Source organism: Caretta caretta, chromosome 5 (genome assembly GCF_965140235.1).
Source record: "Caretta caretta isolate rCarCar2 chromosome 5, rCarCar1.hap1, whole genome shotgun sequence".
NCBI classification, from domain to species: Eukaryota; Metazoa; Chordata; order Testudines; family Cheloniidae; genus Caretta; species Caretta caretta.
The window spans coordinates 131359569-131373182 of NC_134210.1; the positions used below are offsets into that span (position 1 = coordinate 131359569).

Consider the following 13614-nt stretch of genomic DNA (forward strand, 5'->3'; position numbering starts at 1 on the left):
GGTACAGTGAGGGGGGGTCTCTAAGGGCAGGCTGGGGTAACAGCATGCGGGGAGGGGTAGCTGTAGTCTGTGTGGGCAGGGGGGTAGCTGAGGCTGCAGGGAGGGTATAGCTAAGGTCTGTGTGTGGGTAGAGGTAGCTCAGGGTGGAGAGAGGGGGTAGCTGGGGGCTGTGTGCAGCCAGGGGGTAGCACAGCGTGTGGGGAGGGGGTAGCTGGGGGCTGTGCGCTGACGGGGTAGCTCAGGGTATGGGCTGGGGCTGTGCACAAGCAGGGGGTAGCTAAGGGTGCGGGGAGGTGTAGCTAGGGGTGTGTGTAGGCAGGGGGGTAGCTCAGGGTGCAGGGAGGGGTAGCTAAGGGTGCGGGGAGGTGTAGCTAGGGGTGTGTGTAGGCAGGGGGGTAGCTCAGGGTGCAGGGAGGGGTAGCTAAGGGTGCGGGGAGGTGTAGCTAGGGTTGGGTGTAGGCAGGGGGGTAGCTCAGGGTGCAGGGAGGGGGTAGCTAAGGGTGCGGGGAGGTGTAGCTAGGGGTGTGTGTAGGCAGGGGGGTAGCTCAGGGTGCAGGGAGGGGGTAGCTAAGGGTGCGGGGAGGTGTAGCTAGGGTTGGGTGTAGGCAGGGGGGTAGCTCAGGGTGCAGGCAGGGGGTAGCTAAGGCTGCGGGGAGGTGTAGCTAGGGTTGGGTGTAGGCAGGGGGGTAGCTCAGGGTGCAGGCAGGGGGTAGCTAAGGGTGCGGGGAGGTGTAGCTAGGGGTGTGTGTAGGCAGGGGAGTAGCTCAGGGTGCAGGCAGGGGATAGCTAAGGGTGCGGGGAAGTGTAGCTAGGGGTGCGTGTAGGCAGGGGGGTAGCTCAGGGTGCAGGGAGGGGGTAGCTAAGGGTGCGGGGAGGTGTAGCTAGGGTTGTGTGTAGGCAGGGGAGTAGCTCAGGGTGCAGGGAGGGGGTAGCTAGGAGCTGTGTGACAAGAGGCTCTGCGTCCCCGCCTAGGCAGCTCTGACCAGCTTCGTAAGCCATCCAGGAGGACTGGGAGCTGAGAAGCAGATGCAACCCCTGGCACCAGCAGCAGACGGGGAAATGCCACAGTTGCCCACTTCATGGCACCACCAGCCAGAGGAGCAGCTACCCCTCACTGCCTGGCTCTGGCTTCCTGCCTACAACCTGGCCAGAGAGGGTGGGCCTGCAGGGGTCTGAGAGAGTAGGAGGTGGGGACGGGGGCTGGCGCCCCCCCACCCCAGGACTGCCCCACTCTGGGTAAGGCACTGCAGTTTGGGGGGGGCAACACCCTTGTGCTCCCTCAGCTCTGCCCACAGACTCAGGGCTTCTGCCTTTGGGGAGTGCCTGGGTGCGGGACTTCATCCTCCCCACGGGGGGGCCCACTGGGGCTCGGGACACCAGGTTTCAGCCACTGAGCCCCGTGGGCTCCCGAAAGAGCTTGCAGCCCCCCAGGGCACTGCAGATGCCCCACTTGAGACCCACTGCTTTAGTTCAGTGCTAAGCTGCAGAATTTTCCAGCAAATGTCAGGGAGAAGGGACTGTTAGTAATGTACTAAGACGGTATGACAGAGTCACAGGTCCGATGCTCTGGAACTGCTCGTTATGAACCCCCCCAGGCCTCTGGGGTGGCATGACTCACCTCAGGGCACCTGTCCAGGCAAGGAGCCTCCTCGGCTTCGACCTTCCTTGTTTGACCTCGGAGCATCCAGCATCCCTGTTCACACTGCACACTTCCCCTTGGTGGGTCCACCTGGACGGGACCCCTGGGGAAGACAGAGGGGGCCGGCACCCCAACTCCGCAATCAGACGTGGCTCCCAACCCATGTTGTAAAACAGGCAGTTTATTAGTTGACAGGAACACAGCATAGGGCAGAACTTGTTATAGCACAGAAATCAATGACTTTCAGCCAAGTCCATCTTGTGGGGATCCCAGGCCGGACGCCCTGGACTTCCCCCTCTGAGTCCCAAACGAGAGACTGCCCAGCTTCCAGCAACCCAACACCCGACACACCCATAGCCCCTCTTCCTGGTCTTTGTCTTGCTTCTCGGGCAAAGTGTCACTTGGTCGCATCCCCCTCTTGGCTCTCAGGTTACAAAGGACAACAGCCATCGCCTACGTGCAGGCAGCTGGAGCGTCCTCACCTGCCCCCGAGGGTCTCAGCAAAAGTCACACACCCTTATTCCCACTGCCTAGGCATTGGTGCAATACACAGAATTCAAGCAAAATGGTAAGATTCTAAACCACCATTAATGGCCCACACTTTGCATAGTTACAATAGGACCTCAGAGTTATACTTCATATTTTTAGCTTCAGATACAAGAATGATACATTTATACAAATAGGATGACTACACTCAGTAGATTATAAGCTTTGTAAGGATACCTTACAAGAGACCTTTTGCATAAAGTATATTCCAGTTACATTACATTCACACTCATAAGCATATTTCCATAAAACATTGTGGCGTGCAACGTCACACCATGTTCCTCCGCCAGGAGGAAGCAAGGAGAAATCTGTGCGCCCCCACCCCTGCCCCACGGGCGCTCCCACCAGTTTCTGACTCTACACTGGCAGGGCAGACCTCTATTCTGCTGCACGGTGCCCCCTTGACTATAGTGCCCCTCAGCAGTCACTCGGGGGCAGGAGGGGCACCCCTAAGGCTGGCCTGGCACAGGTCTGAATGCACAAGTGTCATTGCAAGGATGTTATTTATTGGTGCCTACCAACCCATGCAGATTACTATGTGCCGCAGCCACTCACTCAGAATTGTTTTGTTAATAATGCTTACACAAGGGACCAGAATATCGTGTGATGCCAAGCTTGCGAATGATCGAAATTCAAAACCGTCTGGAATGTACCTACAATACAGACACGCAAATATACTCAAATAGTTTACAACCTTCCTACCCGTCAATGCCAAGGCTGAGAGTCGCCAGACTGGATAGTGGATTTGGATGCCACATTTCCATTAAAATTCATGGGCCTTGGACACTCAAATCTCCTATCCAGCTTTGAAAATTTCAGCCTAAAGAAGTAGGCTGGGCTTTTCAAATGCACTCAGTGTTGGCAAAAACAACAAGGAGTCCTTGTGGCACCTTAGTGTGGCGGTTCAATGGTGAGATAGAACACAGCTTTATGCAAGCACGCAGGCTGGTCAGCTGAAATGGGCTGCTGCCCCCCAGCTTTCCACCTTCCCCTTTTATTATATTTCTCCCCCCTATGCATTACATACTTCTACCGCAAAAAGACACACAAAGGAATGTATGACGTTGATTAATATATTTGTTTACCAACTTTTATCTACTACAATCCTGGTTCTCAGGCCTTGAGCCCAGGCTAAGAAAGCTTCCCACGGTCACTGTCTTTTAATCAACTTCTCATGGTTCATATCTAGTCCTAGTCCTTGGATAGAGCAATGTGTGCATTGCTTCTACAAAACAGTCAGGGTGTGCCCTGCCTGTTTCCAGGTGGAATAACTAAACATGAACCCTTCACCTTAGAGACTAACAAATTTAATTGGGCATAAGCTTCCGTGAGCTAAAACCCACTTCATCAGATGCATGGAGTGAAAAATACAGTAATACAGTAAGTTAGTGCTGGCTTCCCTCTGCTCCTGCAGACATCAATGGAAGTGTTCCTTGTGAGCCTTCTGCCAGCTGTCATTAGAGCCAGGGCCAAGTAACAGCTAGGGTTTCCCGTTAGGATAAATTAAATGAATGGTTCAAGCCCTCGCCTAAAACTGTATCCCTCCCAGGTGTTAGAACCATCATTTAAACCATCTGACCACACATCTCTGCCCCTCTCGCAAACACACGTAGAGTCTTATTATCTTGGGCACACAAACCAACCAACGGCCAAGGAGATCAGCTTGCCATCTTGCCTCCTAAAACTTTGGTTTCCAGCAGAAACCTACCTCAGCCTCACCACAAATTCAGGCCAACAACCTGCTCCATTAGGTAGGTCAGAGGGGGTCACCTCCGCTGCAGAATTGCTCTAGATTGCTGCCAGCTCCTATGCAAGCAGTCCCAGTCAGCTCAGGTCACATGCCGCTAGCTCCCATCAGGAAGCTCAGGACCATCTTGTACCAGCAGCAGGACAATATGACTCCAGCAGGAATCTCTACCCCCACTAGCTGTGTTGGGCATAGCTACACAATCTGTGTCCATCAGTAAGGTTTGGGGAGGAGAGGGCAAATGAAAACCAACTTGGCAGAGCACCAGCGTGTTCTACGCCCGATGTCCCCCGCTGGCTTGTCTAGAAGAGAAATCCTTGAGGCGGATCCCATAATATAAATCGCCCTACTGTACACTTACACCCCATGCCATAGATATCTATGAGGGACATGGAGCATCTCTGTAATAGTTTATAAATATTGTGTGGTGACCAGGTGGTTGGGATGTTCACCGTATGAATATGTTGGTTTAATTTAATGTGGGCTGGTGGAAAAATAAGCAGGAAGGCAAACTGATGACTGGAGACAGGAGTGACAGAAGCGCCCTAAAAGTGGAACAGGGCTACTGGTACCTGAACCATGGCTCTGCCCTCCACACACCACCCCCTTCCCCCAAGGCTCCATCCCCCACTCGCTCCTCTCTGCCCCCTCCACAGGCTAGCCCTTACTGCCAGTAAAATGTGGGAGGGCATAGGCCCCTGTTCCAGCGCCCCTGACCAGAGATAAGACATTTACAGGCCAACAGGAGAGCTGCTGGTCCTGAGAAGACTGGCTCAACCGCCTGGTGTCCCAGCCAACTCTTTTGGACTGCAGGGCTGTAAATCCCAGGAGCTGAGAGGACAAAGCAACTGGATGAGGAGCGGGGGAGCTGTTGAGAAGCAGGTCAGGAGAACAGACTGACAGACACCGACCTCCATGGGGGAGAGCCAAATAAGGTAGGTCTGGTGGGGTTTTTCCATGTTTTTCTATCAGGGCCTCATATTTCCTCTCCTTTTCCTTGTCTCCATGGCTTTTCTATGGGCAGCTTCCCCAGCTTCCCGTGCAGCGGTTGCTTCTTTCAGTCTCATTTCCACCTGTCATTTCTGGAATTCACATTCATTCTCTTTCTTCTGCTTCCAAGCTGGCTAACTGTAGCTTTGCAGCTGTTTTGCTGGCGCTCATTTTTGTGCTTTACTGTTTCTAGTTCCTTCACCTGAAATATTCAAACAGAAAACAATAAACTGGAACCACTCTTTGACTGTTTCCAGGCACCACACTTGAGACTCACTTAAAATTGCTAGGCCAGTGCTTAGAGTGTAAACTTCATTTAAAATAACAAGCTGTGCATATATCCTGCTGACTATCCCACTGTAACATACCCAGGTACAATCTGGACTGATGGACAGCTGTGTCCCCTCAGTTCTCCACTCCTGGTCTGCTCACACACAGCCTCCAGCATGTAAATTACTCCCAGCTATACTGTATGAGTAGCACGGGCAGCCACTCTTGAATTACACTGCATGATAACACCAGCAAATTCCCAGTCCCAGACTTTCCCCCAGAAATGTGTGTCTTGTACTGCCCAGCCCTCTCCTGGACAACACAAGCTCATATAAAGTCCGTCATTTTATTAATAAAAAATAATATGCACAAATCCTGTTATCTCAAATGGAGTTTCCCAAACACTTCAGTCCAAGCACACTGGTTTAGATAAAATAACTTTATTAACTACAAAAGCTAGATGTTAAGTGAATACAAGTAATGGGGTATACAAGTCAGAATTGGTTAAAAAAATAAAATGCAGCTAAGGCCTAACTTAACAACCTAGTGTGAATTCAAAGCAAAGGTCTCTCTCACCACATGTTTCAACAGTCTTACTAGCTGAATTTCTTCCACTCAGGATCCCTCCCCCTGGTTGCTTCCTTTGTTCTTCAGGTGCCGTGGATGCCGTGAGTAGCAAGAAAGAGGAATAATTTGTGGTGTCTGCTCTCCCTTCTTATGCTTTGCCTTCTTATAGTTCTTTCTCTTCTTCAAGAAGCATCTCCAGCTGAGATTCAGGAGACAGAAAGTCTGTGTGGACGGGAACTCCAAGCTGTTTCTTTGTCAAGATGTAGATTTTTCGCCCATGCCCTCTTTCCTGCTGAAGAGTGCCCACTTAACCAGGTGATAGTCCATTTGATTTTGTTGACACCTGGCTGAGGCATCAGCTTGCCTTTTGTCTCTGAGGAACTGGTTCATGGCTGCTCCCCAGACTTGGAACATGTCTTAGTATTACCCTACAGAGGAATCTTATATCTTTACACAATGTTGCCACACATATTTTACCAGTACTCTAATGATCAGCAAATTATGAATTTTCAAATGATACCTCACAAGGCATACTTTGTACAAAATGTATTGTAGTCCTGTAAAAGGTGTGAATGCAGGGATACAGACCATCACAGTAGGGCCTTAGGTAAGACAGACTAGACTGTAGACTGTTGTTTCAAAGTCCTTTTTCTCTTAGGTTATGCTTGGTACAGTTAGGGTTAAACAATACTATGGCTGTCTGGTCCCTAGATGAGGATGGGTGAGGTCCCAGAGGAATGGAGAAGGGAAAGCACAGTACCTATCTTTAAAAAGGGGAACAAAGAGGATCCAGGGAGTTATAGACCAGTCAGCCTAACTTCAATATCTGGAAAGCTACTGGAACAAATTATTAAACAATCCATTTGTAAACACCTAGAGAATTATAGGGTTTTAAGGAATAGCCAGCATGGATATGTCAAGAACAAATCAAACCAACCTAATTTCCTTCTTTGACAGAGTTACTGGCTAGTGGATAGGAGGGAAGCAGTAGATGTGACATATCTTGATTTTAGTAAGGCTTTTGACATAGTCCCACATGACATTCTCATAAACTAGGCCTGGGAAATGTGGTGCACAAATGATTGAAACACCATACTCAAAAAGTAGCTATCAGTGCTTCGCTGTCAAACTGTGAGGATGAACCTAGTAGAGTCCTGCCAGGGTCAGTCCCGAGTCCAGCATTATTCATTATTTTCATTAATGTCTTGGATAATGGAGTGGAGAATGTTTATAAAATTTGACGGCAACACCAAGATGGGAGGGATTGCAAGCACTTTGGAGGACAGGATTAGAATTCAAAATGGCCTTGAGAAATTGAATAATTGGTCTGAAATCAACAAGATGAAATTCAATAAAGACAAGTGCAGAGTACTTCACTTAGGAAGGAAAAATCAAATGCACCGCTACAAATTAGGGAATAACTAGCTAGGTGGCAGTACTGCAAAAAAGGATCTGGGGGTTACAATGGATCACAAATTGAATATGAGACTACAATGTGATGCAGTGCAAAAAAAGTGAATATAATTCTGGGGTGTATTTATAGGAGTATCGTGAATAAGACACAGGAGCTAATTGTCCCATTCTACTCGGCACTGGTGAGGCCTCAGCTGGAGAACTGTGTCCAGTTCTGGGCACCACACTTTAGGAAAGATGTGGATAAACTGGATTCCAAAGGAGAGCAACAAAAATGATAAAAGATTTAGAAAATGTGACCTATGGGGAAAGATTTAAAAAACTGGGCATGTTTAGTCTTGAGAAAAGAAGAGTGTGGGGGGAACCTGATAATAGTCTTCAAATATGTTAAGAACTGGTACAAAGAGGGTGGTGATCAATTGTTCTCCATGCCCACTGAAGGTAGGACAATAAGTAATAGTCTTAATCTGCAGCAAAGGAGATTTAGGTTGGATATTAGGAAAAACTTTCTAACTATAAGGACAGTTAAGTTCTGGAATAGGCTCCCAAAGGAGGTTGTGGAATCTCCATAATTACAGGTTTTTAAGAACAGGCTAGACAAACACCTGTCAGGGATGGTCTAGGTTTACTTGGTCCTGTCTCAGAGCAGCAGGATGGACTAGATAACCTCTCATGGTCCCTTACAGCCCCACATTTCTATGATTCAGATGAAAATGGCCCATTTTCCCCACTGGATAATCCCCATGTCTTCACAGAATCATAGAATAACAGAGTTGGAAGGGACCTCTGGAGGCCATCTAGTCCAACCCCCTGCCCAGAGCAGGACCAATCCCAAATAAATCATCCCAGCCAGGGCTTTCTCAAGCCTGACCTTAAAAACTTCTAAGGAAGGGGATTCCACCACCTCCCTAGGTAACGCATTCCAGTGTTTCACCACCCTCCTAGTGAAAACGTTTTTCCTAATAACCAACCTAAACCTCCCCCACTGCAACTTGAGACCATTATTCCTTGTCCTGTCATCTGTTATCACTGAGAATAGTCTAGATCCATCCTCTTTGGATCCACCTTTCAGGTAGTTAAAAGCAGCTATCAAATCCCCCCTCATTCTTCTCTTCTGTAGACTAAACAATCCCAGTTCCCTCAGCCTCTCCTCATAACTCATGTGTTCCAGAACCCTAATCATTTTTGTTGCCCTTCGCTGGACTCTCTCCAATTTCTCCACATCCTTCTTGTAATGTGGGGCCCAAAACTGGACACAGTACTGCAGATGAGGCCTCACCAATGTCGAATAGAGGGAAACGATCACGTCCCTCGATCTGCTGGCAATGCCCCTACTTATACACCCCAAAATGCCATTGGCCTTCTTGGCAACAAGGGCACACTGTTGACTCATATCCAGCTTCTCGTCCACTGTCACCCCTAGGTCCTTCTCTGCAGAACTGCTGCTTAGCCATTCGGTCCCTAGTCTGTAGCGGTTCATTGGATTCTTCCGTCCTAAGTGCAGGACTTTGCACTTGTCCTTGTTGACCCTCATCAGATGTCTTTTGGCCCAATCCTCCAATTTCTCTAGGTCCCTCTGTATCCTATCCCTACCCTCCAGCGTATCTACCACTCCTCCCAGTTTAGTGTCATCTGCAAACTTGCTGAGAGTGCAATCCACACCATCCTCCAGATCATTAATGAAGATATTGAACAAAACCAGCCCGAGGACCGACCCTTGGGCACTCCGCTAGATACCGGCTGCCAACTAGACATGGAGCCATTGATCACTACCCGTTGAGCCCGACAATCTAGCCAACTTTCTACCCACCTTATAGTGCATTCATCCAGCCCATACTTCTTTAACTTGCTGGCAAGAATACTGTGGGAGACTGTGTCAAAAGCTTTGCTAAAGTCGAGGAATAACACGTCCACTGCTTTCCCTTCATCCACAGAACCAGTTATCTCATCATAGAAGGCAATTAGATTCGTCAGGCATGACTTGCCCTTGGTGAATCCATGCTGACTGTTCCTGATCACTTTCCTCTCCTCTAAGTGCTTCAGAATTGATTCCTTGAGGACATGCTCCATGATTTTTCCAGGGACTGAGGTGAGGCTGACTGGCCTGTAGTTCCCAGGATCCTCCTTCTTCCCTTTTTTAAAGATGGGCACTACATTAGCCTTTTTCCAGTCTTCCGGGACTTCCCCTGATCGCCATGAATTTTCAAAGATAATGGCCAAATGCTCTGCAATCACATCCGCCAATTCCTTTAGCACTCTCGGATGCAACACATCCGGCCCCATGGACTTGTGCACGTCCAGTTTTTCTAAATAGTCCCGAAACACTTCTTCCTTCACGGAGGGCTGGCCACCTCCTCCCCATGCTGTGCTGCCCAGTGCAGTAGTCTGGGAGCTTACCTTGTTCGTGAAGACAGAGGCAAAAAAATCATTGAGTACATTAGCTTTTTCCACATCCTCTGTCACTAGGTTGCCTCCCTCATTTAGTAAGGGGCCCACACTTTCCTTGGCTTTCTTCTTATTGCCAACATACCTGAAGAAACCCTTCTTGTTACTCTTAACATCCCTCGCTAGCTGCAACTCCAGGTGTGATTTAGCCTTCCTGATTTCATTCCTACATGCCCGAGCAATATTTATATACTCATCCCTGGTCATTTGTCCAATCTTCCACTTCTTGTAAGCCTCTTTTTTGTGTTTAAGATCAGCAAGGATTTCACTGTTAAGCCAAGCTGGTCACCTGCCATATTTACTATTCTTTCTACACATCGGGATGGTTTGTCCCTGTAACCTCAATAAGAATCCTTTAAAATACAGCCAGCTCTCCTGGACTCCTTTCCCCCTCATGTTATTCTCCCAGACTCTCAGTCTTGTTACACTTAACCCTTGCTTTCATGTACCTGAAATTACATAGAAAATGTATCACAGTTTGTAAGTCTGGAACATGAGCAAACTCAGATTGCACAGCTTTGGGAATGCCTCCTGACATAAATGCAAATTATACCTGCCAGCCAGTACAGGCCCACAATTTTCCTCATTTACCATGGGGGAGACAGAAACCAAGGTATGCAAATAATCTGGAAGGAGGTAAGAGTATGCCCTCAGTTCTTCTAGGGGGAGTTAAGACATTCTGTCCCCACAAACCTGCTAATCCTAGGGTTTATATTCTAGTGACTTCAATGGGAGCAGAGTTATGCCAAAGCAGAGCACTTTGGAAAATCCCACCTGTAACATGTTTATATTTTCTAATGCACAAACACACACCTTGTAATAGCCGGTTATGGAACACCTAGATAGGTATATAAAACAGCTGTGCTTATTACACTTAAAGATAACAAGGTGGACTGACAAAACCTTAGTGCATCAGTGCCCTGTGTATTCCTAGACTATTTAATTTTTCTTTGAACGTAGCATATTTAATACATGAGGATCCCATTTGTTAACAGACTATTTGGATCAAAAAGAAACAGTCACCTTTCAAAAAAAAAATCATGAAATCATATTGTAATATAATCAGCCTTTATAGGATTAATTAGTTAGGGCCCAGTTGTGCAAACCTTGCTTACATTAATGAACACTTACACGCACAAGTAGTTTCATTGATTTCAATGGGCAAGTAAATACCCAGCAACCTAAGGGCTACACAATTGAGCCCTCAAGTTGTACAGCAATTTGCAGATGTAAAGCACTATTCAAGTGAGAAGCATAATTATTATTATCAATATCATTTACTGCAGCCAGAAGGCAATGCATTTTCATTTCCATCTCAATTTGGTTTTGTCGACCCTGCACTCATTGAAAATTAAAAGACCCATCAGTCTCAAGGGGCAACTGTATCTTTCAGCCATTCTCCACATTAACACATGAATTTATTCCTATAAACTGCTGCTTAACCACGCCTGTAAAGCGGGGGTAAATATTAAAACAGAACCTGTCACTGACACCACCAAAAATAACCACAGGAAGATCCGATCGAGGACTTGAGCTACAAATTTCCAGTCTTGAACTACCTAGAAGAAACAATAACAACAATATTAGCTTGGTTCTTTTTCTTACAAGTTTCAATATATTTCAGCTGCAAAAATTACAATTAAAAATATGGTCTGAGCTAGTTATAATTTTGAACAAATGTTGCCAATGCCATAAATATTGTTCCCTTGGGCCCCAATCCGTCAAACACTTACGCACATGCTTACCTGAGTAGTCCCATTGACTCCAATGAGTGTGCTGCAGTGATTAAAATTAAGCACACGTATACGTGTTTACAGGATTGGGGCCTTAAAATGGTTTGATAAAAATTTTTTAAAAGATTCACCCTCAAGTACTTTGCCATCGATCCAGCAAAGCCTCAGGCAGAGCTTTCCGAATGTGAGCCGTCCCATTTACTTCACTAGGTTTGAGTGCTTTGCTGGGTCAGAGCCTAAAACACACAGTGCATTGAGGAAGAAATGGGAGTTTGCATTCCCAGCTGTAAGTTCTGGCACATCCCGGCATGCCTAATGTAAAACAAACCAGGAGAAAGTTTTTATCCTCCCAGTTTCACACGGAGAGCCTGTGACCATGGACACAGACATCAAAATGCAAAATATTGTTTTTCCTGTAGATCCCCTTTTAACTCATTGCAGATATTGGGCCAGAGTCACCAAGAGGCTCCAGCTCTTCTAAATGCACCTTAATTGGCAGGGTTATGGCTGCTTTGTGTTTCAGTAGTGGTACAGAGGTGCTAAAGGGTACTGGTGACTCTGGTCCATTATGACAGGTTTCAGAATAGCAGCCGTGTTAGTCTGTATCTGCAAAAAGAAAAGGAGGACTTGTGGCACCTTAGAGACAAACCAATTTATTTGAGCATAAGCTTTCGTGAGCTACAGCTCACTTCATCAGATGCATCCGATGAAGTGAGCTGTAGCTCACAAAAGCTTATGCTCAAATATATTTGTTCGTCTCTAAGGTGCCACAAGTCCTCCTTTTCTTTTTTCTGGTCCATTAGTTACCATTTGTTTGGCCAACCTAGTCACTCTGAAACTTAGTCATCAGAAAGAATCATGCACACCCAAAACTGATCCTTTTCTGAAAATTACCTACCCTGCTACCCTTAGCTAGAATAAGTAATTCAAGGTATGTCTATGCTAGGGTGACCAGATGTCCCAATTTTATAGGGACAGTCCCAGTTTTTGGGTCTTTTTCTCACTCAGGCATCTATTACCCCCACCTCCTGTCCCGATTTTTGACACTTGCTATCTGGTCAGGCTATTCGATGCTGTATTGTAACCAGGTCTCTGAGACCGGGCTTGTGGACTGAGTGTTTCCAAACCTGCGTTTGAAAAGCCACACTGCATTGTAAACCTGAGTTTACAGTTGCTGGACCCAGGTCTCAGAGCCATGCTAACAGGGCCATATGGCACTATGCAGACTGGCTGACACAGGCCTGTGGCTGGAGCTGTGCCCTGCTGCAAAATGACAGGGCTTGGACCCAAGTCACAGGAGCACTCGGGTTCTGACCCACGCTGCAGCAGGGTCCACTCAGGGCCCGTGTGCTTGCTGACCCAAATCAGACTGATTGGTGTGTGAATGGAAGGGGGGCTTGGGCTCAAACCTGAGTCGCAGCCCCAGCTTAATGTGCCATGTAGCCATACCCTAAGTGGTCCAACAGCTTACACCCATGCCAGGAGTACAAAAGAAGAGACATCTTTTAAGAATATCTGCTAGCAGGCTGCCTAAACAAGCCTTTCTGACCTCCAGGCAAGAGACCGAGAGGCCAAACTGGAGCCACGCTCTGCCGCAAAATAGTGGCTGCTGTGGCATTTTTACATCTGAATGTAAGAGAGCTGGAAAACTGGGCGCAGGACAGGGTTGATTGGTGCCTGGTTCATATAGCGAGGCAGGAAGAATGACGGTGATGCCCTCAGAGAAAGTCCCCTCCCTCCGTGAATGAGGTACGCTGGCAGGGCTGTTTGGCTGTGGGAAGCTTGTCCTGCTATTGTCCAGCAGCTAAAGAGAGGACTTCAATCACTAGGGCTAGCAAGCTCTTTAACAAGCTTAACTGCTATGTACACTTCATTTACAGCTATGCAGATTAGCTTGGGGATGGGGGGAGTGACAGTGACACTATAGAAAGAGAGGTTTCAGAGTAACAGCCGTGTTAGTCTGTATTCACAAAAAGAAAAGGAGGACTTGTGGCACCTTAGAGACTAACCAATTTATTTGAGCATAAGCTTTCGTGAGCTACAGCTCACTTCATCGGATGCATACTGTGGAAACTGCAGAAGAATACGTGGAAAATACGTGGAAAATACTCTCCTTACAATGTGTATGATAATCAAGGTGGGCCATTTCCAGCACAAATCCAGGGTTTAACAAGAACGTCTGAGGCGTTCATACACATTGTATGATAATATACATTCATATACATTGTGTATGATAATCATATACATTGTGTACAATAATCATA

At 47.3% G+C, this 13614-nt stretch overlaps 1 protein-coding gene across 5 annotated transcripts in view; it reads right to left on the reverse strand.

Moving 5' to 3' along the window:
* Positions 1-4883: 4883 nt before the first annotated feature.
* The window catches only part of CHRNB3 (cholinergic receptor nicotinic beta 3 subunit), a 45666-nt gene continuing 36935 nt past the window's right edge, over positions 4884-13614 (reverse strand). The window contains exons 6-8 of one of the 5 annotated variants that reach the window (XR_012668679.1): positions 11098-11176; positions 5769-5958; positions 4884-5124 (exon numbers count right to left, since the gene is read on the reverse strand). Coding sequence is in view for 4 of the 5 variants with exons in the window: in XM_048851628.2 (XP_048707585.1) it covers positions 11042-11176 (135 nt within the window). In the remaining variant the exon portion in view is untranslated. The other 4 variants (XM_075128904.1, XM_075128905.1, XM_048851628.2 and 1 more) reach the window with 4 other exon arrangements.